At 50.2% G+C, this 23,169-nt stretch overlaps 1 protein-coding gene across 4 annotated transcripts in view; it reads right to left on the minus strand.

Annotated features, from left to right (window-relative positions):
- Positions 1–23,169, minus strand: part of ptprb (protein tyrosine phosphatase receptor type b) — a 59,315-nt gene that overhangs the window by 28,941 nt on the left and 7,205 nt on the right. The window contains exons 8-32 of one of the 4 annotated variants that reach the window (XR_014762433.1): positions 22,419–22,685; positions 22,059–22,322; positions 21,621–21,884; positions 21,064–21,327; positions 20,675–20,944; positions 20,146–20,409; positions 18,921–19,187; positions 18,464–18,745; positions 14,894–15,172; positions 12,472–12,621; positions 12,077–12,365; positions 11,810–11,916; positions 11,192–11,297; positions 10,727–10,807; positions 10,339–10,356; positions 10,085–10,166; positions 9,850–9,940; positions 8,868–8,944; positions 7,599–7,733; positions 7,068–7,190; positions 6,751–6,914; positions 3,918–4,053; positions 3,519–3,639; positions 3,314–3,380; positions 321–385 (exon numbers count right to left, since the gene is read on the minus strand). Coding sequence is in view for 3 of the 4 variants with exons in the window: in XM_084701267.1 (XP_084557393.1) it covers positions 3,358–3,380; positions 3,519–3,639; positions 3,918–4,053; positions 6,751–6,914; positions 7,068–7,190; positions 7,599–7,733; positions 8,868–8,944; positions 9,850–9,940; positions 10,085–10,166; positions 10,339–10,356; positions 10,727–10,807; positions 11,192–11,297; positions 11,810–11,916; positions 12,077–12,365; positions 12,472–12,621; positions 14,894–15,172; positions 18,464–18,745; positions 18,921–19,187; positions 20,146–20,409; positions 20,675–20,944; positions 21,064–21,327; positions 21,621–21,884; positions 22,059–22,322; positions 22,419–22,685 (4,124 nt within the window). In the remaining variant the exon portion in view is untranslated. Of the gene's footprint in view, positions 1–320; positions 386–608; positions 3,381–3,518; positions 3,640–3,917; positions 4,054–6,750; positions 6,915–7,067; positions 7,191–7,598; positions 7,734–8,867; positions 8,945–9,849; positions 9,941–10,084; positions 10,167–10,338; positions 10,357–10,726; positions 10,808–11,191; positions 11,298–11,809; positions 11,917–12,076; positions 12,366–12,471; positions 12,622–14,893; positions 15,173–18,463; positions 18,746–18,920; positions 19,188–20,145; positions 20,410–20,674; positions 20,945–21,063; positions 21,328–21,620; positions 21,885–22,058; positions 22,323–22,418; positions 22,686–23,169 lie in introns of those variants that run through there. The other 3 variants (XM_084701268.1, XM_084701267.1, XM_084701269.1) reach the window with 3 other exon arrangements.

Here is a 23,169-nt window from a genome sequence, read left to right on the forward strand (position 1 = left end):
CACAAACACATACATACACACTCACACACTCATTTATACACTCACACCGCCCCTGACCACACCCACATACCCACACACACATACACACCCACATACACACCCACACCCCTCTTTCTACCCAGCAGACTCATTCACAAATGTCCATTAGAGATGAGGGCAGGGCTCTCTGCCAATAAGGACGGACTACGTCACCCACGATGCACTTCAATCACACAGACTACAATCACTCAGCCAGACCACATTGCTCCCTGTCTCATCAATGAATATTCAAGCAGAAACACTGCCACTCAGAAACACATACACACACGGGGCTGTTTTACCTTGGAAACACGTGCTGACGTCAGAGCCCAGGGTGCTCTGCCCTCTCCTTCCATGCAGACAATATCTGAGATAATGATGGAGAGATGAAGATAGAGAATGATGAATGAAAAGATATCAGACTATCATTATCCAGCCCGAAGATTCATAGGTATTACACCTTCCTCCCCCACCCACCAACCCCTCCCACCCTCTCCTCTCTAGTTTTGACACGACTACAGAATGTGCTTTCAGCAGCCGTGCTCTGAGTCAGAATGAGTGGTGTTCAGGTGATTCTCTGTCACAATTAGTGATATAAACAGTTTGTTGTTTTATTTATTCAGCAAGGGTACAGCATGGTGATATTTCAGCTTATACATCACATATAAAAACAATAACATTGTGCTATCTCAACGAAGTTAAGATGCATGCAAATCTCATCGTTCAATTACATAGTTGCAGTCCTACGTGAACACACACTACAGCATTAAAATAATAGCCTTCCGCATTTCATAATGACAATCTCATATTGCAACAATGTTTGTACTTTTGTTTGATTCTTATACAGCTTTTTACCCAGTTTTAACACACAAGGCACCTCATATTTACACCCTAATATTCAGTCACATTCATTCAGTGTAGATAGACTGACAGACAGACAGATTTACAAACAGTGTCAGACAGACAGACAGACAGACAGACATATTCATGGACAGTCAAACAGACAGGATTCTCGAGGCAGGCTAACACGACAGTGGTTGGGTATACATAGCCCTAACCCTACATAGACCACTACAGGTTCCTGGCACAGCTCTGTTCCTGACGCCTCAGTGCTGATGCACCAGGTTACCAGATGCTTCATGAACACAGCACAGCTCCATGGGGAGAAGCACACTTCATATTCCAGGGAAGTGTGGAAGAGGCGAGTCTGCACGTCACCTCATAAATATCATAAAATGTGAAAAGAAGAGAGATAAACCTCTATACATTAAATACAAACGTCTACGTCGACCATAAACTTACATCATGTTACATACAGAGTGACGGGTACATGTAAGTGTAGATATAAAATATGTTTGCGTATGTTGCCGCATGTGTGTTCTTTATACTGTAGGTTCACTGGGATATTGATACATCATATTCAAGACAGTGTAAGCTCGTTGAGGTTGAAGGCCATAGTATGTGCTATGCTCATCATTTCGATCCCCTGAATCTCTCCTAACCCTGTTCTGCTCTTTTTAATGGGCTGATAGTGAGGTAGTAGGGATGTGACAGTGACACAGGAGTGTGTGTGTGTGTGTGTGTGTGCTTTCTAAGTGGTTGTGTGTGGGTGTGTGCAGGTGGGTGGGTGTGTTTTGTGAGGGGTAAAGGGCAGGCAGAGTAGGATTGATCCACTCCACCCTACGGAGTATCATTTAATGGGCGCTGCACTGTGTTTTAATACGCTGGTGAATCAATGACTACGTCTAACAGTCTAGATCAGTCGTCCAGGTTACTGGGGATCAGCAGAAATCGATGCCCATGAAACTCAATCATTTGTCGGGAGGAATAAGACTTTGTTACAGCTCATCTTCTCTGGAAACAATGAGGGGACGAACAGTTCTGGGAGATTCACACGAAGGCAAGAGAAGTGACTTTGTGAGACTGATATTTTAAATGTAGCTACGTCCAGACACACAGGTCCAGATAGAGACTCTTAATAGGATCATGCCTGGCAGGCTGATCTAAGTGTCCTCCTGTGTGAACAGTGGCGGTCTGCCCACACTAACTGGCCTGTGCAGCTGAGGAGCTCAGGTACAGACATGTCGAGCCTTGAACCTGGGACCCTGGACGAGCAGGGCCTAGTCACGCGAGAGAGGTGGCTGAGATTCAGGGTCGACACTCTGACATTCTGGAACCTTCTCTTTCTCAATGCTGCAAATCTCTGCAGAATGGTCTGAGGAATAACTTTATTTGGGAGAGCTAGAGAGCTTGAGAGAGAGAGAGAGAGAGACAGAGAGAGAGAGAGAGAGAGAGAGAGAGAGAGAGAGAGAGAGAGAGAGAGAGAGAGAGAGAGAGAGAGACATAGCAATTGCAAGAGAGAGAAGTTAATTCTTTGTGATCCAGGTGGCAAATTATATTATTGTAACCCTGTCTATTTTGGACACGAGTTGATATCGCCTGAACTGGGACATTCAGGAGTCTGTACTACTAAATGCTTACTAATTCTTCAACTGACCTATTTACAGCGCATTCGGTAGTTCTGTGTTGTGACGTAATCCAGGGATACATAATCAAAACAATATGGACAGACAGCTTCTCAGACATGGAAACAAGTGGTGATGAAAATCTCATCTGTACGTGACAAGCGCTGTGTTTTGGAAGCTCCTGTTTCTACGTGTTCAGCATCTGAATCAGACAGAGGCTCCATCAGTGCAGCCTGCAGGAGGCTGGCCCCATTGTGAAGGCCTGGCGCTCTCCAGCATGGCTGTCTGAATGCATGTCAATACAGTTGGTCTACCTGTTTGTCTCTACATCCACACAGCCCTCAGCCTCCCACTGGGCCAGTGTCTATGAGAAGAACAAGGTCTGCTGATGGCTCATAGTTCCCTCTCCTCTGGGAGCAGCAATTAAGGCTTCAGTAAAAGGCTTCATCTCACTGATGAATCTCTTATTCATTGTGAATTTCCAAAGCCCATTTATCTCACTCTCATACAGCGTCAAGGAGAGTAGAACACCTTACTCGAGAGAGATTTCTGAGAGGTGTATTTATATGACGTGAAAAGCAAACTATTCAAAACAAAGACTCGCAATTTGGCAAAGGACGATTTAACACAACATCAATATTAACAATCATACTGTGGCTTGTCCTATTGAAATGGACATCAAGAGAAGCTGCTGTGGGAACAAAAATAACAAACGGCTCTGTCCTTGTCCTGGTTCTTGCTGGTTGCGGGGCTTCTTACATTGCTCACAAACAGCGCTAGTTGAAGGGAACGCTGTAACAATACCAGCCAACAAAACTTGCCACACTAACGTTGTTAGATCAATCTTCTTCCCCCACTGTGGCATGATGTCTCTCTAGCGTCCAGTATAGATGAAATCTAGGGTGAGAAAAAAGATAATCATCTTCTGTTGGCATCAGTACCCTTTACACCATCTGAGCCTGCTTCTGCCTCAGGGGCAGAAGAACTCGGGAGTTGGACTGTGTTCTGTCACATCTTGTTGTTGAGTTCTCTCACCACGGTAGTAGTCAGGGTTGAAGTTCTCGTAGATTGGGTAGAGAGGGTTCTCCTGCTCGCTACGGAGCTTCCTGGCCCGCAGAACGTCCCTTACACACTGGTGGAGGTATAGGTACTGGCACTAGACCGGGAACAGGATAGACACGTTAGAGCGCTGGTACTAGACAAAATACTGTACTTAGTTCACCATGTTAGAGCACTGGTACTCGACATAATTCTGAGTACACAATATTAGAGTACTGGGACATGAAACATGGTATAAAACAGTACTGGTGCTACACACGAGACAGATAGATAGGCTCTGATGCTGGACTATGTTTAGACCTAGCTCAGTGAGGTTATACAGAGCTGATGTGGTTAGGCTGTGGTGATGTGGTGGTATGGTGGTGTTGAGGTCACCTCTGTCTGGACCATGTGAGAGCGGTGCAGTCGCAGGTCAAACACGGAGCCGTAGATGTCCACAGTCCCCCTGCCGTCCAGCTGCTGCAGCACGCGGTCCAGAACCACAAAGGTGCCGGTACGACCCACCCCAGCACTGAGAGATGGAGGGAGGAGGACGAGAGACATGATGGGAAAGGAGAGAGAGAGAGAGAGAGAGAGAGAGAGAGAGAGAGAGAGAGAGAGAGAGAGAGAGAGAGAGAGAGAGAGAGAGAGAGAGAGAGGGAGAGAGAGAGAGAGAGAGAGTGAGAGAGAGAGAGAGAGAGAGAAGTGAGTCAGATAGGCCAGCAACAAGTCCATTTGCCATGCTCTGGAGGTCACAGTAGACAGATCCACTCACACACATACACATATGCAATTTGCAATTGCTTCAACTATTCTGTCTCCATATTTGCGAGAGCGCATGAGATTGGAACACATTCAGATTAAATATTATAATCTGTATACATGAGCCTTAAAATATAGTTAGATAAACAGAACACCCAAGAGAACAACACATTTAAATATATTTGTATCCATAAGAAGCTGCGGAGGGTACTAACATTGACTTACATTTAAATGACTGACATTTACTATACATCTTTTTTTATTATTGGTTTTCTAATATTACGTTTATTGCTCTTGGAGCCATATGTATAGATCTTGCCATGCTCAACCCACACAAACAGCGACACTCACAGACACATACACACACATCCTGTACGACCATGTGTGGGTGGGTAGCAACCCACATGGGGAGGGGAAGTATTAAAAAGTGGGAAATGTAATGAAAGTGTCATCAGGAGACTACCACCCCATAATGTGATGTGTTGTTGCCTGGGGAGACACTCTGGTCCCATTTTCTGGCACTGAAAGTACAGATGTTCCCACCTCTTCACCTCAGTGAGCAAGCCCTCTCTCTCTCTCTCTCTCTCTCTCTCTCTCTCTCTCTCTCTCTCTCTCTCTCTCTCTCTCTCTCTCTCTCTTTCTCTCTCTCTCTCTCTCTCTCTTTCTCTCTCGCTCTCTCTTTCTGTCTCTCTCTTTCTCTCTCGCTCTCTCTTTCTGTCTCTTTCTTTCTGTCTCTCTCTATGCCTGCCTGCCTGCCTGCCAGCCTGTCTGTTTGTCTGTCTGTCTTGTACCATCAGCCACACTCATTATCACTTATTTTCAACAGGGTTTCTACAGTAAGCCTGTTGAACTGGGCCTCATGGAGGATTGGTCAGTATTAAGCCAATGCAACACCTAAAAGACAGGATGTACAAACAACTAAATTAGATTTCCTGTATGGTAAAAGTGTACTGCCACATCACGTGTCGTGGTCTAATCACAACAGGCTGCTGCTAATCACAGATGAGCCAACTTTGCTCTGATGTCTCTTGGACGTCGGCATGGCAACAGCGCCAACAGTAGACCGGCCACAGAGCGAGTCATCTAATTTGATTGGTTGGGGGAAAATGGACAGACAGTCTGGCGGGAGGCTGTCTGGAGCTGGTGTGTGGGGTCAGGGCCTGGGTGGGGCTGGTGTGGGGTCAGGGTGGGGCTGGTGTGTGGGGTCAGGGTGGGGCTGGTGTGTGGGGTCAGGGTGGGGCTGGTGTGTGGGGTCAGGGCCTGGGTGGGGATGGGGTGTGGGGTCAGGGTCTGGGTGGGGCTGGTGTGTGGGGTCAGGGCCTGGGTGGGGATGGGGTGTGGGGTCAGGGTCTGGGTGTAGTTGGTGTGAGGGGTCAGGGTCTGGGTGTAGTTGGTGTGGGGGGTCAGGGCCTGGGTGGGGATGGGGTGTGGGGTCAGGGTCTGGGTGGGGCTGGTGTGTGGGGTCAGGGCCTGGGTGGGGATGGGGTGTGGGGTCAGGGTCTGGGTGTAGTTGGTGTGGGGGGTCAGGGTCTGGGTGTAGTTGGTGTGGGGGGTCAGGGCCTGGGTGGGGATGGGGTGTGGGGTCAGGGTCTGGGTGGGGCTGGTGTGTGGGGTCAGGGCCTGGGTGGAGTTGGTGTGTGGGGTCAGGGCCTGGGTGGAGTTGGTGTGTGGGGTCAGGGCCTGGGTGGGGATGGTGTGGGGGGTCAGGGCCTGGGTGGGGCTGGTGTGTGGGGTCAGGGTGGGGCTGGTGTGTGGGGTCAGGGTGGGGCTGGTGTGTGGGGTCAGGGTGGGGCTGGTGTGTGGGGTCAGGGCCTGGGTGGGGATGGGGTGTGGGGTCAGGGTCTGGGTGGGGCTGGTGTGTGGGGTCAGGGCCTGGGTGGGGATGGGGTGTGGGGTCAGGGTCTGGGTGTAGTTGGTGTGGGGGGTCAGGGTCTGGGTGTAGTTGGTGTGTGGGGTCAGGGCCTGGGTGGGGATGGGGTGTGGGGTCAGGGTCTGGGTGTAGTTGGTGTGGGGGGTCAGGGTCTGGGTGTAGTTGGTGTGGGGGGTCAGGGCCTGGGTGGGGATGGGGTGTGGGGTCAGGGTCTGGGTGGGGCTGGTGTGTGGGGTCAGGGCCTGGGTGGGGATGGGGTGTGGGGTCAGGGTCTGGGTGTAGTTGGTGTGGGGGGTCAGGGTCTGGGTGTAGTTGGTGTGGGGGGTCAGGGCCTGGGTGGGGATGGGGTGTGGGGTCAGGGTCTGGGTGGGGCTGGTGTGTGGGGTCAGGGCCTGGGTGGAGTTGGTGTGTGGGGTCAGGGCCTGGGTGGAGTTGGTGTGTGGGGTCAGGGCCTGGGTGGGGATGGTGTGGGGGGTCAGGGCCTGGGTGGAGTTGGTGTGTGGGGTCAGGGCCTGGGTGGGGATGGGGTGTGGGGTCAGGGTCTGGGGGGGGGGGTGGGGCTGGTGTGTGGGGTCAGGGCCTGGGTAGAGCTGGTACCTGCAGTGCACCACCGTGGCCCCTGAGCTGGGGGAGCGGTCCACGTAGTCTCTGACCGTGCGGACGAACTGGACGAGGGACTGGGTGGTCTCTGGGACTCCGTGGTCCGGCCACACGGTGTAGTGGAAGTGACGCACCACCCGGGGGAAGCTGGCCGCGCCCTCCTGAGGGGGAGAGAGGGAAGGGAGGCGGGGTCAGTACTGATCAGGTATCCACATCTATCTATGAATACGTAAATGCATGCACACACACACATAAACAAAGACATAGACACACATAGACAAACAGACACACACACACAGTCCAGTTCCCCTCACAGAGCTGATCTTGAACTCTCGGATGGTCCACTCTGGCAGGACCGACTCAGACAGCATGTGGACGATCAGATCTCCGTAGTACAGAGGCTCCCGGTCAAATGGCCAGTAGTGGTCACACTTCACCTGCAGGACACCATCCACACAGTTACAGCATCTGTCCTCTCCTCCAACCTCCCAACATCCGAGACAGCTCACGTTCAGGCCGGGCATGTCTTCATCTACACATTCACCAACAGTTGGACAGGTCTGTACAGCTGAGGACAATCCACCTTCTGTCTCTCCCTGTTCAGATGGTACTCTATGACCTTAGCAAGTGGAAAGGTCATGACTCATGAGTGACCTAACACAGGTCCCTATGGTGACCGCCTCAAGCTCAGACTATGCTCCGCAACCACAAGGAAGACTTCTCAACAAAGGTTTACTTTTCTTATCTTTCCATTGATCTTTTCTTGGGTCACCATGGTTACGGCCAGGGGGGGGGGGGGGGGGAACATTGGTGGCCAACGCATCGGCGTGCCCCGGCCCACTCACCCGCCCTTTCTCCACGCACTGCGTCACCATGACGACGTTGAAGACGTTGTGCTCCCACACCATCCTCCAGAAGTCATCCTTGGTGCCAGGGAGAGGACCCTGCGTGGCTATGTACTCCCGGCGAAAGTTGTTACCCTGGGGGGGGGGGGGGGGGGGTAGAGGGTTGACGAGTGAGGGTGGAGGGGGAGGAGAGGGGCAAAGAGAGAGAGAGAGAGAGAGAGGGAGAGAGAGAGAGAGAGAGAGAGAGAGAGAGAGAGAGAGAGAGAGAGAGAGAGAGAGAGAGAGAGAGAAGAGAGAGAGAGGGAGAACAAAAGTGAGACGGGGTTGGTTCAACAGAAGGTTTGTCAGCATAGTGGTCATATCCCTGTCCAGCCAGTTTCCTGCTGGGGCCTCAGTGACTGAGCCCAAACCAGTGTGGCCCTGGGGGCCTCATCCACTCCCTACAGCAGTGGTTCTCAATCCTGGTCCTCGGGACCCCCTACCCTGCATGTTTTAGACGTTTCCCTCCTCAAACACACCTGATTCAAATTAATGGATCGTTATCAGGCACATTTATTTGAATCAGGTGTGTTGGAGCAGGGAAATATCTAAAACATGCAGGGTAGGGGGTCCCGAGGACCAGGATTGAGAACCACTGCCCTACAGCACTGCGGCTCAGACAACTGGTTTGCTTTACCAGTAAGGTCACACTGGGTTTGGCTGTACATCAAAACCTCTCCAAGAGTCTGTTTGAGGCAGGAACCCTGTTTGTCTGTATCTGTATGCCTGTCTCTCTGCTTGAGAGGGTGTGTGCGCGTTTTACTGCATGACTCACCGGACACCACTCTAACACACACAGGCAGAGGTCAAATTAACTCCCCCCCCTCACTTCACACACACACACACACACACACACAAAAGCGAGAAATACGGTATAGAACACTCCCCTGGTGGGCCCCCCAGACTCCATCTCTCACTCAGCCCAATTACTGCCTGATGGACACTCACTGCCTGCTGTGATGGTGTGTGTGTGTGTGTGTGTGTATCGTGCTAGCGCTGAAGGGGAGTCCATTAGTTCCCCCCTCCCCCATTCCACGATCCATTTCCTGATTACTCTCTTACTTTCTGCACGAACTCTGATTGGCTCAGAACATTGCGTCCAGTTGAACAGTTCCCAACTACTAGTTGGATTCAATTCTCTGACCAATAGGTCCTTAAACAGAGTTCTTACTGCTCCAGGATGCAGCTTTAAGTGCTGTAAAGGTGTGTAGGGATCAGTGGATGTCTTACAGGTATGTAGCTGGCATTGACATAGTCAGAGGAGGGGTCGTCCTCTAAGAAAGAAAGCTTGACCCTGGTGGAATCATCTAGAACACAAGAGTGAAGACAAGAGAAAACTTTAGTACCACATGCCATGGTGTGGAAAGACCAGAAGAACAATCCCAGTGTCACGGAGGAGAGACCATAAAGAGACCAGAGCCAGACCTTTTGTAGCTTTGTTCTAATCCTACTCATGAACTAACAAATTGTGCAAGTCTGTGATGGGAAGTAGACCATCAACACCAGCTGTGTGCTAACTTTGTTGTCAAACTGAGTCAGTCCCTGCTATCTGAAAGGTATAGAAGGAGGTGTCGTGACTCAAACTGACAAAAATAACACTGTTGTCTCTATGCTGAACAGAAAAACAATATATGGTTCAATAGATAAGTCACTCAAAGTAATTTGTACATCCAAAACACATCCATTTTGCTACCAGTCTATCTAGTTTGTTATTCTGCACAGCAGTTTTCCGCTTTGTAACCCTGAAAGTAGGATGTGCGCTTTTAGAACCTTCAATTGCATTATTGCATTGAGTGTTTTGTTTGAAACTTTCAACAAGCCAAATCATTCCAGACCAATTAAATTAATGTGCCTGAGCAACATTAGGGAAAATTATGTAGGATAGAAGAACAAGAGTTACAGTCAAAAAGATCAATGATGTCTCTCTCCCTCTCTCTCTCTCCCTCTCTCCCCCCTCTCTCTCTCTCTCTCTCTCTCTCTCTCTCTCTCTCTCTCTCTCTCTCTCTCTCTCTCTGTCTCTCTCTCTCTCTCTCTCTCTCTCTCTCTCTCTCTGTCTCTCTCTGTCTCTCTCTGTCTCTCTCTGTCTCTCTCTCTCTCTCTTTATCAGCAGTTCAGGACCATTGACACACTCCTCCTAGCACATGCTGATGCGACTAAACCTATCCCTCTATTCTGTCTTTCCCTCTATATTTCCCTCCACCTCTCGACTCACAGGGCAGGATGTTGTTGTAGCGGTTCTTGCCCCTGTTCTCAGGGAGGCGGGCTGCTTCCAGAGCCTGGTTCCTCCCCACGTCCTTCAGGTCCTGTCAGAGGTCACAGCAGGTCAATATGATCACCACGTGTTAACTCTCTACTGAGATGTGAGTCACTGTAACAACTGGCTGATGGTTGACTGAGGTATTGGTGGGTAGATTCATTGATGAATTGATTGGTGGTCTGTGTTTTACCTCAAACTCCTCAGACAGCAGGTAATTGGAGTCAGCCTGGAGTTTGGAGAGATGGGACTCAAAGTGGGCAGCTTTGATTGGACTGAGAGGAGAGGGGATACATATGCACACACACACACACACAAAAACACACACAAATAAACAGAAAGCTTGGTCAGCCCACTACAGACAGACCTTTCACAGCTAAGTCAAAGTATCACTTTTAATGAGACTAATTAATGAGACAAAATCTTATCAACATAAGGGACATTCACCTGGAGATGCGACGATTGCTGGAAGAAAGAAAGAGAGGAAGAGAAAAAGAGTGAAAGGGAGATATTAAGAAACATTTAGAGGATGGTCGTTGCTCTATTACGAAACTATGTTCCCCCTACAGTCCCTCTGCCCTGCCCATCATCTTCTACAACAACTCTGGTATTGTACACAGTGGAAGTACAATAGCATCCATCTTCACGGCCGGACACTTGAAGTCGTGTCCCTGGAATGTCTCCCTGGGATGTCCCTCAGCTCAGAGGAGATGTTCAGATGATCCATCACTGCCTGACTGACTGATGGGCTACTCTGACCTCAGGGATCTATAGAATATATCCCTTCAGGATCACATTGATGGGTAAAGAGTGTGGGTGATGAATACAAATGTACCTTCTGACACCAACATACATTCCAGAGTTGGGAACCTCCTTCCACATGCTCATTCTGACCACTGGGCTGTCCTGTACTGCCCTGCTGATACACACACGCACACACACACACACACACACAAGCCCAAACCGTATTAGAAGAAAACATGAACCATGAGACTCACTGTCACATGTTTCGTGGACAGGAAATGACCACCAGGCAATGATGCAGAGTAAACGATGACTAATAAGATTATATGGTATTAGTACATTGCAACTGAGGAAACCAATTATTCATCAGCTCATTCACAGGTCCAGATCCCCTTCCTTTCCCTTTGTAGAAAATAAAACCTCATCAAATACCCGTTCCCAACCATGTTGGAGAAAATGGTAAAGGGATTATCCGGTGAGGGGGTAGTCGTGTGTTTGTGTGTGTGTGTGTGTGTGTGTGTGTGTGTGTGTGTGTGTGTGTGTGCGCTCCACTCACACTTTGCGCAGCCTCTGTCTGTAGACCAGGAGGGAGATGACAGCCACCATCATACCAATGAGGAACATGCCAGCACTGATGCCCTCAATGACTCCTCCCATGGGCCCTGGAGAAGAGGACAACAGCACATTCAGATTGACCTCTACTCTATCCAGCACAGCAGTAACATGAGCTGGAGCCTTTTGAGTTGACCAGAAAACAACCCCTTGCATATGAACAGGTGTGGGACCCTAGTCAGGATAAAGAGACCAGCCTCCAGGTTGAACCATAGGGGCAGAACCTGAGTGTCCACCAAGGTTGAGCCTGGTCCAGAGGCAAGGGGCCCAGGGGGCCAGGGGCCCAGGAGGACTGGAGGACTGGAACTATTTACGCTCCGTAGTTTGTGCTTTTAATGCATCGTAGAAGCTCTCAGACAACAGAGGAACCGCTCCCTCAAGAGCTGCAGATTAAAACACTCTATTCTCCAATAGGAAGCTTAGCTTTCATTGCTAAATCGATGAAAGTCATCAGGCTGCGTGTGTGAGTGAGTGTGCGTCCGTGAGTGAGAGTGTGTGTGAGTAAACGTGTGTGTAAGGGAGTGTGGAATGAGTGTGTGAGTATGTGTGTGTGTGGCCTCACCTGCGTGTGTCCGGAGGGGCAGAGAGAGGAACGTGTCTGTGTAGAGAGGTTGAAGAAACTCTCCCTGATCGTCATCAAACAGCTGGGTAAATGCTCGCATACTGAGTCTGAACACACACACACACACACATACACATACATGTACACATAGGTGTACACAAGCATCCACAAATACAAACACGTAAACATTAATGGTTGATGTGCAATATATAGTCAATGGGTAGGATGAAATCAGATGTGAGTCTCAGTATTCAGAGGGTAGTTTACCTGTAGGAAGTTTTGGGTTTAAGTGGCCCGTCACAGAAGGGGTTGAGGTCATCATAATGGCTGTGGTCCAGATCGTAATAGCGGTCATCCTCTGAGTCGCAGGCCCCTCCCAGCCACTTCCCACCAGACCCCAGGTTGATCTCAAACACCTGCCCACCAGCGGAGTCTGAGTCCTGGGTACAGCGGCTAGGAAAGTAGCCTGTCTGGTAGGCCCTGATGGAGGAGTTGTGTCTGTAGTCCAGGTAGGAGGGTAGGGGATGAAGCTGCTCAGGTTGGAGCAATTCATTGTCTGTTAAGAACAGATAGGGTTAATAAAGTTATGAGGATTGAAAATGGAGTCATGAAATGGCAGGGTTGTCTCCTTATTAGTAATGCCTGTTCGTGTCTATGTGTACCATCAGATTCAGCCACGATGACAGAGAAGAACTTGACGGCTCCGTTGGCATCACTGAACCAGCTGCAGTTGAACCAGAAGGAGATGGAGGACGCTGTGACCCGTGACAAGCGCTCGCTGACCCGCAGGTTGGGGGGCGGGACCGGAGGGCCTGAGAAGAGACAGGTCATTGGTCACATTGTTGGAAGTAGCTGGATGGAACAGATATGATGGGGGACGGGGGATCGCTGAGGTCTGGGTTGCTGTAGAAGTTACTAGAAACCCTGTAGCCTCCTATTTTGAGATGCCGGGGCTCAGGGACTGGAGGCTGGGGGCTCAGGGGCACAGCTAACCTGCTTATCCATGGATCTAGTCTCCTGACAGAGACAGATGTATTCGAGCAGCACTCTGTGTAGTTAGCAGACAAATAAAAACAGCCACGATGATGAGCCTCGTAAAGCTGTCCAATCACTGAGAAGGAAAAGAGAGTGCTGTGCGGCGCAACATCATCCGACCACGACAGACAGGAGGAGGATTTATTAGTTAATATGGCCTCCATCACCACTGATCTAATTATGTTTGTTCTGACGAGTCTGTCGTTTCTCCCTCCCTTCCTCCATCCCTCTCTCTTTCACTCTCCCTTCCCTCCATCCATCCCTCACTCCAAATCCCTGGCATTTCTCCCCCACTTCCCCAGGGAGAAGTCAACCACAGGATTTAAGTGCCCTGATTGTTGCCTGTTCCTGTAAATCTCTTTTTCTCTCCTTCCTTTCATCACCTCCTTCGCTTCCTCGCTCACTCTCTCTCTCTCTTTGCCACTCTTTCCCAGGTGGCCTGAGCTATTTGAGGATGTCTTTATTTAAGTGTGAGGGACTCTACAGGCTCCAAGAGCGTGTGCATGTGCAGCCTGTTTGTGTATGTGTGTGTCTGTGTGTGTGTGTGTCTGTGTGTCTCTGAGGTAGAAGAGTTGCGACAATTAGCACTTGCTAACAAGAAAGCCCTACCCACCCCTACTCTCACTACGCTTCTCCTAAAGCCATGGGATGACATCACAGGGCGTAATCAGCCAACCAGCTGAGGTGAGCCTCAGAATGATCCCAGTCACAGGCTAGTCCATTGGTCTGACCTGTCTTCATCCGTTTGTTTTAGGACCAGCCTCTGATGGCTGTTGGCTGGCTGCACTCGCCATGTGGCAGGGGTTTAGTGGGAGCAGGGGCACTTAGCAGGTTGGCCGGGTGGGTCTTTGGCGCTGTGGGACAGGAGATGATGCCAGCTGAGCTGACCACGTCCAAGCTGCCAGAGCCGAATTCAACTAATGCAAACACCCCCAGCCCTGCCAGCCTGAGAGCACACATATGAAGACGCCATCTTTATTCCTGTGCTCTCTCTTGCTCCACTTCTCTGTGTCTCTTTTTTGGGCCATCTTTCCATCTTTCCCTGTTCTTAGGCTTTACATTTAATCTGTTGCTGTCCCTGTGAAATAATAGCTTTCTATTTTTTCATAGTTTTTTCATTCCAAGAAGTCGAAGTTCACGCGAACCAAAATGATCGAATATGGCCAAACAAAACTTTTATAATTGCGATGTCCTTCCTCTCTCTCTCTTTCTCCTTCCCTTCCTTTACCTATTTGCTGTTGAAATGATAAATCATTTTGACAGAACTGGAATGCAAAGCAACAGAGGAGGGCTGCAGGCTTATCTGATCAAATAAAAGGTTTGACTGTGGAGCAGTCTCCTGACTAAACACCAGCTTTGTTTCAGCTCCACATCTTCAGTCCCTCACAACAACAGACAGAAAGGAAGAGCAATGCCAACGTAAGCTGTCCCGATGTCCTTGATCAGATGTGTAGATATCACAGAGATAAGATATTTTTATCACACACAAAAAAGACCAAGATTTATTTCATTTTTCTGCATGACAACTGCTTTGATAAACTAATGTTGTTAAGCTACCTTCAAGCTTCATTCGAGTATTGTGGCCGAGCCTGAGAATTACCTGAGCTTTGAAAGACCATTACCATTAAATCGAATGACGGGACTCTATAAAGAAGACAAACACCAAAGCTTGCTGTGAGGCAAGGTTGGGATATTCCTCAGAGCTTCACGGCTCATTGAAGGTCCCTGGGCTGGGGAGGGGAAGGCCAGCCTGGTTCATGGGCTGCTTCCCCTGCTGATGAAGTGCCTGGAGATTAGCTGACTGTTGAGACATGGTGATCTAGGAGAGGATTGGGCAGCCTGGGGGCTGGAAGGGTCACGACTCAGCAACTGCTCTAACAGGCAAAGTATTGTAGTCTTGGAAATGCATGTTGGGTGTGTGTATGTGTGATAAGATGAGTGGAAAGGTGGGGGCATGGCGGGGAGTGATAGACATTGTAAATAAAAGAACCTGACTCTTGGGTTTTCTGGGTGCAACATTAAGAGTATAATGAAGATTCAGTGACTCACGGTCAATCATGGTGACCACACTGGCGTGCGCTGGTTGGCTGGTGAGGCCGGCGGAAGCGGTCATCACCATGACATCATAGCGGCGGGAGGGATCCAGCCTATCCAAGACCAGCACGCTGCTGTCCCCAGCGAGACGCAGCCCGGACACCAGCTCGCCGTTGTCCTGGCGACGGCACATGACCTCAAAGGCATCGTAGTCGGCAAGGGGCGGAGCCCAGGTACAGGAAATGGAGGAGGAGCTGACGGGGAAGCAGTGCATGTTCCTCACACTGGACGGGTCTGCGGAGAACACATAACGTCAGGAACCACCAGGTGGAACTCAGGGATGGATCCCAAATAGGAAGAGAAAGGGACAACATCTCTGAGACACAGTTGATGGATTACTTTTCATTTCAATTCAATTTCATTTTACTTTTTTACTGGATTATCTAATTTCCTTGTACGGCTTTTATGGCTTTACATGTTCAATCAGAAAGATATCATCATCCCAAAAGAACAAAACTTATTTGGCCAATTTACGCAGTAGCTCTGTACTCTCATTATCCACAGCTTCCCTTTTCTAAGTGCTATTTGAATGAGAATGAGCGTGTGTGTGTGTGTATCCCTGCTGGTTAATGCAGTGTATTGTGTGTACATAATACGGTCTGACTGTAAAAGGCAGCGGTACAACAGACATCTCTCTCAGAACATAGACTTGTTGTAACGACATACTCCCAGAAGCCATTCACTTTCGTTCACTTTCATTTAATTCATTTCACTCGCACTAGGGACCTATTCACTGGCAATCTATAGCCCCTTGCAGACACACACACACACACAAACACAGACACACACACACAGACATGCATGCACCCCATGACACATGCACAGAAGACACTCACTACTTCTCATTGTAAACTGTAGATCAGAAACAGAGTGTGTAATTAGCCACCTGCTCTCTCTGTCAGATACAGGTCTAATATAATGATATGGAGAGGTGGAGAGACATAGAGAGACAGGCAGGTAGAGAGGGAAACAGGTGAAATGGTAGAGTAGAGTAGATTCTAATGAAGGTGTTTGATGTAGTCGTTGACCTTTCAGCAGTGACATCATCAGTCTGTCTGTCTGCCTCTCTGCTGCGACTCACAGCCAGCCAGCTGCTGATTAAGGAGGGCAAGGGGCACACACACATACACCTACACACACACACCTACCCACACACACCTACACACACACACCTACACACACACACACACACCTACACAAATACACACGCACCTACACACACGCACATCTATGCACACATCATGGATGCAGACACACACACACACTTATACACACACGCGCACACCTACACGCATATATAGACACATAGACACACAATTATGCGCAATCACTCTAACCAGCCAGCAAGTGTACAGTATATACTTTGTATCTTGAACCCAAGGACAGTCAGACCTAAGGTATACAATAAAACAATAATCCTACACTTACAGATGGTATGACTACACACTCTGACAACTTTCGCCTCGGAAGATAAACTAGGACTGATCACGACCTCCCTTCGTCCTTCAAAACAAACAACAGCCTTACACACAGAACGTCTTTCTCTGTCTCGCACACACACACACACACACACACATCTGCATATTATGTGTGTATGTGGGTGTGTGTGTGAGAGTGTGTGTGTGTGTTTGAGAGAAAGAGAGACATATAGAGTGTTTGATAGATACTATACTGTTTATGCGTCCTGTATGAGAGAGAGAGCAAGGGATTTAAGATGCATAAGTGCTTTGTGTATGTGCGTATGTGTGTGTGTGTGCGTGCCAGCAGAAAGGACTTAAGTGTGTGTGTGTGTGTCGACAGGGATGACTCAGGTCGGTAAGTGTGACTGACGAAAGCCCAGAGTCGCTACGGTAGCGCCGTCTCCACAGATTCACACTCTGCCGTTTGTTAATAGCCTCATTGATTACAGCTGCCGCACGCTAAAGCTCCTCGCCATCAATTCTCCAATCAGATCAATTCAGCCGGCGCCGCAGACACACCCCCCGCTCCGCTGCCTCCGTCCTGGCTCCCCCTCGCCTCCCAGACGGCCACAATACCCCTGACGAGCCTGTCTCTCCACCAGACACCACCTACTTCACGTCGCTCAAGTGGGGGATTGTTGTGGTGTATGAATATTCACCAGGCGAAGGGAGAGCTTCTTCGAAAAGAAAGAAGCCGACCCCAGCCTGTAGAGCGCTCCGGCTCTCCATGATGTTCAATCAGGAGAACAAAATCCCTCGGGTCTTGTCAACTGCCTGTGGTTGAACTGATTTGACATGGTGGCCATCCGTGACTGAGGCAGGGTCTAATGCTTCACCGGTCTGACACACACCACTGTGGCATGACATCTGCACTGGGATCACATGACACTCCGATATGAGAGGCTGGCTTTACAGAGCCAGCCTGAAGCCAGGTGAAGATTGGTCTGGTACAAAGGAGCCTTGTAAGAACAGAATCTGCCTCTAACAGCTCAGGTGTAGACCTTAGGCTCTGCTGACAACCTTAGGTTGAAAAGTTCCACATGTTCCATAGATAAGGCCAGGAGTTTTGCGTGAGTTCTTGTTCGTCAAGAACTCAAGCATGGGCTGTCTTCCTTTCCGAGCATGAGAAGCCCTGCAACAGATGGTCTTGGTTCTGGTGTGGCCTGAAAACATGGTTTGTTTGGACCAAGTGGAGCACTCTTTGAGTTCTGGAGTAAAAACTGGGCCACGGGCTAATGAGAGCTTGGCAGGACGCTATCTCTCCCCTCTTCTTTCTATCATCTCTCGCTCCTCTCTTTCTGTCTCCTTCTTTCTACTCCCTGTCCTCTTCTTTGCAGACACAAAGCCCGCTCAGTAAATCCACAGTCGTGAATAAATCATGAACCAGGCGGCCAACAACATGTCTCTCTGTATACCGACATACAGGACACTGAGTGTTGAGAGACTCTGCTAGTATGAGGGTGGGAGTGCAGACATTACACACGTTACTTTGTTATCCTAGAGGGTTTCAAATGAGTCTGTTAGTCTAGAATTAAGTTACACATGTCGAATTAGAAACAAATGGAATATTATGAGATGAAAATTCTAGCTTCTGTATGTTGTGTGTATGTGTGTGTGCGGCCGGGTGTGTGTATCCCACTATCATAAAGAATTGAAGGATTTGGAAGAAGATGAGTTAGCAACAACGAGGTCGGGGTACGCTAGAATTAGGCCAAGAGTCTCTCGCTTCCTCTCTCTCTCCCCCCTCTATCTCCCTCTCTCTCACCCCCTCTCTCCCTCTCTCTCTCTTCCCCCCTCTCCCTCCCTCTCCCTCTCTCAATCTTGTCAGGACCTTGATTTTCCATTCTATTTGGCCTCAGCTCAACCTGTAATTCCCAAGAGAGAAACATGCTCAGCAGAACCTTCATTAGACCACTTCAAACCCTGACAGACCTTAACACACACACACACACACTATATGCAAAATGATGCCTTCTACTGGTCAATATCTGCAACTACACACTCATATGGCAGAAAACCACACCAGTTATGACCTTACACCTCTGTTTCTGGAGGCTCTACCTACTGGTTCTGAGGCTCCTCTGGATTGGCTGGCTCCTAGTGACGGGTCCTCCATCCTCCCCTTTCCCGCTGACTGTGAATATTGTGAAGTTGTACAGTCGACCGGGGAACATCCCGCCCAGCAGGCGTGTGGTTGGCTGAGAGGCTGTGATGGACAGTTGGTCGTGAGGAGTCCATTGCAGGTCAAAGGTGTCATGGTCCCCGGAGGCGGGACCACTCCAGGAGAGCTCCATCGTGTCATTGGCTGGGCCGTCTTTGACGGACACCTGGGTGGGGGGCTCTGGAGCTGTGGCAGGTGTACGCAGAGAAATGTTAGGACGTGAGGGGAAGCAAGGCTTTTGGTTCTGTTCATGTGGGAGTTAGAGGGAGGGATTTGGAGAGAATAGAGCTAAACAGATGCTTGTGATGCCTGTGTATGTGCATGTATGACAGCATGAGTGTGTGATTTAAAGTACACTAACCTGTTCGTCCCTTTGCCGAGGCTGTGCTGGAGAGTTCGCCACTGTGGGTAATAACCTTAGCGTGGTACAGACGGCCAGGCGTTAGTCCTGCGAAGAAGTGGCCCCTTGTCTCCGCCCCCAGAGTTTGACCTCCCAGAGTGTCCCCCCCAGGGCTGAGGAGAATGACCTGGAAGCTGCTGCACCCTCCCTCACCAGGCTCCCAGCTCACAGACAGGCGGTCCGTAAGGCCCCCACTGTGCACCCGGAGGGACGATACTGGGGCTGGGACTTTGGGAGGAGAGAGCCAGAGAAAGAGAGCCAGAGAGAGAGAGAGAGCCAGAGAGAGCCAGAGAGAGCCAGAGAAAGAGAGCCAGAGAGAGCCAGAGAGAGCCAGAGAAAGAGAGAGAGATAGAGAGAGAGAGAGAGAGAGAGAGAGAGAGAGAGAGAGAGAGAGAGAGAGAGAGAGAGAGAGAGAGAGAGAGAGAGAGAGAGAGAGAGAGAGAGAGAGAGAGAGAGAGAGAGAGAGAGAGAGAGAGAGAGAGAGAGAGAGAGAGAGGGAGGAAGAGGACATGGAGGAAGAGGACATCTAATGGTTAGGGAGAGTAGAAGGATAGATGTTCAGTCCATATCTGCCCTGTCTAGGCTCATTCTCTCTCCTTGCTGCTCACAGTCAAAAGACCCCAAACGATGAGAACGAGCAAAAGAGAGAGAGAGCGGGAGAGAGAGAGGGAGAGAGAGACGGAGGGAGAGACATCACCACTCATCTCAATAAACAAATAAAAGCCAATGACTCACAGACTTTATTCATTAGCATTTAGATTGTAGCTAGCCGCCTATGAATTGACAAACCGGTGACAGCGTGAGAGACAAACCGAAAGATGCCCATGACTCATCAGCTTCTAGATTAAGTTATGAGTACAGCTTCTGTCTGCTTCTCTGACTGATGATTAATGAGGGGAATAGAACATCTATTAAGCTTGTGATCACATTTGATTAAACAGACTGATGACTTTGTCCAGACTGATACACAGAGACAAGGGAAATGAAGTACGCCCTGATGACCTTCCACTTGTTGGTCTATTTGATTATTTCACTATGTCTGACTAAAGTGTATCCATGAAGGTGTGTGTGGAGTAAATGCGTGTGTGTAAAGTGTGCGTGTGTGACAGTATGTGTTGTGTCTATCTGTGTGTGTGTGTGTGGAGGTGGATGTGTGGATCTGTGTGTGTGTGTGTGTGTGTCTCACCAGTTCTGGCCAGGATCGAGGAGTCGCTGCTCATCTCTCTGCTCCTGCTCACCACTGCCATCTTGTATAGCGTCCCGGGGACCAATCCCGTGAAGACTTGCTGACGAGCCCCCGCCCCCAGGCTGCTGCGGCCCATGGGAGCTCCGTCCAGGTCGCTGAGTGACACGTCGTAGCCGTCCACGTAGCCGTCAGACGGGCTCCAGGAGAAACTCAGGGAGGAGGAGTTGGAGGAGTGGACGGTCAGGCCGCTCACTGCTGCTGGACCTGGGGGTGGGGGAGTGGGGGGGAGGGAGTGGGGGGGAGGGAGGGGGGTAGTGGGGGGAGGGGGGAGGGAGTGGGGAGCAGTTGAAAGAAAGAGACTCTACATCCACTCTATATCTACATTGAGGATTCTGCAGATGAACACAACACCCCCCTACAGACACACACACACACACAAACACTTCCAGGGACTGTTGTCAAGTATAACCCAGGTGAGTCCAGTCAATTTAGGCATTTGTGTGTTTTCAACTAAGGCAGGTGTATTTACGTGTCTGTCCCTCTGCCGTGGCCTCCAGGCTGTAGACCCCAGCGCTCAGCGACTGAACCCGGACATGGTACCATTTCCCTGGGGTGAGCTTGTCAAACAGGTGCCTGGTGGTGCCTGCAGGCATGGAGGTGTTGGCCAGGAGCGTGCTAGCCTCCTCCAGGAGCTGGATCCTGTAGCTGTCGTACACGCCCACAGGGGTTTCCCAGGTAACGGTGAGGCTGTGTGTGGTGTGGTCACTGTCGGCCTGTAGAGCTGTCACTGCAGCTGGGACTGGAGAAGGATACACTGTCACAATCCAGTCTACTGTGTGTGTGTGTGTGTGTTTGTGTTTGTGTGTAAATGTGTGTATGTGTGTGTGTGTGTGTGAGTGACTGTGCGTGTCCCCTCACCTGTCCTGCCAGTGGCCCTGTTTTCATTGGTCAGTTTGCCGCTAAGCGATTGGATGGCGACGCTGTAAATCTGTCCAGGGAGGAGGTTCAGGAAGTCCAGCTGGGTCACATGTTTGGGGACGGGCCGTGTCTCCAGGAGCTGTGCACCCTGGGACAGAGAGACAGTGTACATGTCCAGGTCTCCCTCCCCCAAGGTCCAGGACACAGCCAGACTCCCGCTCTGCCTGGCAGGGCTGACCCGGAGGTTCCTCACCGCACTGGGCACTGAGCAAGGAGAGAGAGGCAGGCACTGGAGGTCACAGTCTAACACCCATTTCATCACCACGTTCACGTTAATGCAATCAACATACCCAGCAATCAGAAGGCATTGTCATGTCAACCTCTTGAAACACAAATCATTTGGGGAGCAGTAAGAGTGTTTGTTTGCAGGTGTGTTTCCTGTTCTTCGTGGTACGGTCCACTGACCTGTTCTCCCCTCTATGAACTGGGGCCGTTGGTACGGTCCACTGACCTGTTCTCCCCTCTATGAACTGGGGCCGTTGGTACGGTCCACTGACCTGTTCTCCCCTCTATGAACTGGGGCCGTTGGTACGGTCCGCTGAAGGTGGACACCACGATCTTGTAGAGCCGTCCAGGGGTGAGAGAGGACAGGCGGTGGCCCCGCGCAGTGTTGCCCAGGGTTACGGAGGGGTAGACACGCGTGTCGTTGAAGAGCACCTGCACCTCGTAGTGATCCACATCTCCAGGGGCGGGGATCCACGCGACGGACAGCTCGCTTGTGTCTCCGTGTCCTAGCGACAGGTTACCCACGGCAGCAGGGACTACGAAGCACAACAAACAACAGAACATGTTCCTAAACGGTCTGTTTACTGTCAGCAAAATATTGGAATCTTTTAACTTCTTAGCCACTTGTTCTACTCCATCCATGAAGACACAGATGTGGTGCTCTGCTGTACACTGCTCTGTCCTACACAAGTCCACTGTGCTGTACTCACAGGTCCGTCCGTCTGTGGCAACGCTGTTCAGGTACTGGCCGCTCCAGGTGCTGATGGACACGGTGTAGAGTCTGCCTGGCACCAGCCCGCTGAACACACACTCGTTCTGGGAGCGAGACACGTTCTGTTCCTGCAACAGCGTGTGGTTGTACTGGATGGTCACCTGGTAGCGGTCCAGGTCGCCGCCCGCATGGCGCCAGTACACCTTCAAGAAGTCGTCCCGGGCCGAGTGGATGGCCGTGGGGTTCTGGACACTAGCTGGTTCTGGGGAGGGAAAAGAAAGAAGACGTAGCTGGGTCACTAAATAGGTCAATAACTCCTGTCTGGGTGTGTGTGTGTGCGTGTGTGTTTATCACCCACGTGTTCTGGCATGCATCAAGGTGTTGTTTTCCAGACCGCCACTGCGGGTTGCTATGGAGATGGTGTAGAGTCGCCCTGGAGTGAGGGAGTTGAAGATGCACTCTGGGGGGCTGGCCTTGGAGACCACGCGCGTGTGCACGGGCTTGTCCCGGTTCATTAGCTGCACCTGGTAGCTGTCCACAGCGCCCTCTGCTGGTAGCCAGGACACCTGCAAGAGGTCTGACCGCCCACTGTTACTGACTGTCACCTCCCCCACTGCTGCTGGGACTGCAAGACACACACACACAAGCACATAGGCAGACACACACACAACATACAATCCCACAAACACACACACACACACACACGTGTGGACACCCACAAAACACACACACACACATCGGAGAGTTAATTATGCGAGGGGAAGTGTGTGGATGAAAATAGCCAGAACTTTCTGTGGGAACACAATAGCCTCGAAACAGGAAGTCTTTGAACCAGGAGCTTGACAGCTTTGTTTTCGACACACAAAACTTCCAGAACATTCCTAACATTTTCACGCGGTCTCGAACACAATATTTATATTATTTTCCATGCCAGATATTATCTTGCCATTGATTTTGGAGGCGTTAACCTAGGTTGTATTGTCTCCAGACCTGTTCTTTGAACTCTCTTGCACAAAAGGTCATGGCCACCGACCACGGGCCAGAACAGTACGTTCTACAAGGTTATGCAGTAAAGGTGGTTCAAAGCTAGATCCTAATATAATGGTTAT

This window comes from Hypomesus nipponensis, chromosome 7, assembly GCF_054491055.1.
Source record: "Hypomesus nipponensis isolate SF chromosome 7, ASM5449105v1, whole genome shotgun sequence".
NCBI classification, from domain to species: domain Eukaryota; kingdom Metazoa; phylum Chordata; class Actinopteri; order Osmeriformes; family Osmeridae; genus Hypomesus; species Hypomesus nipponensis.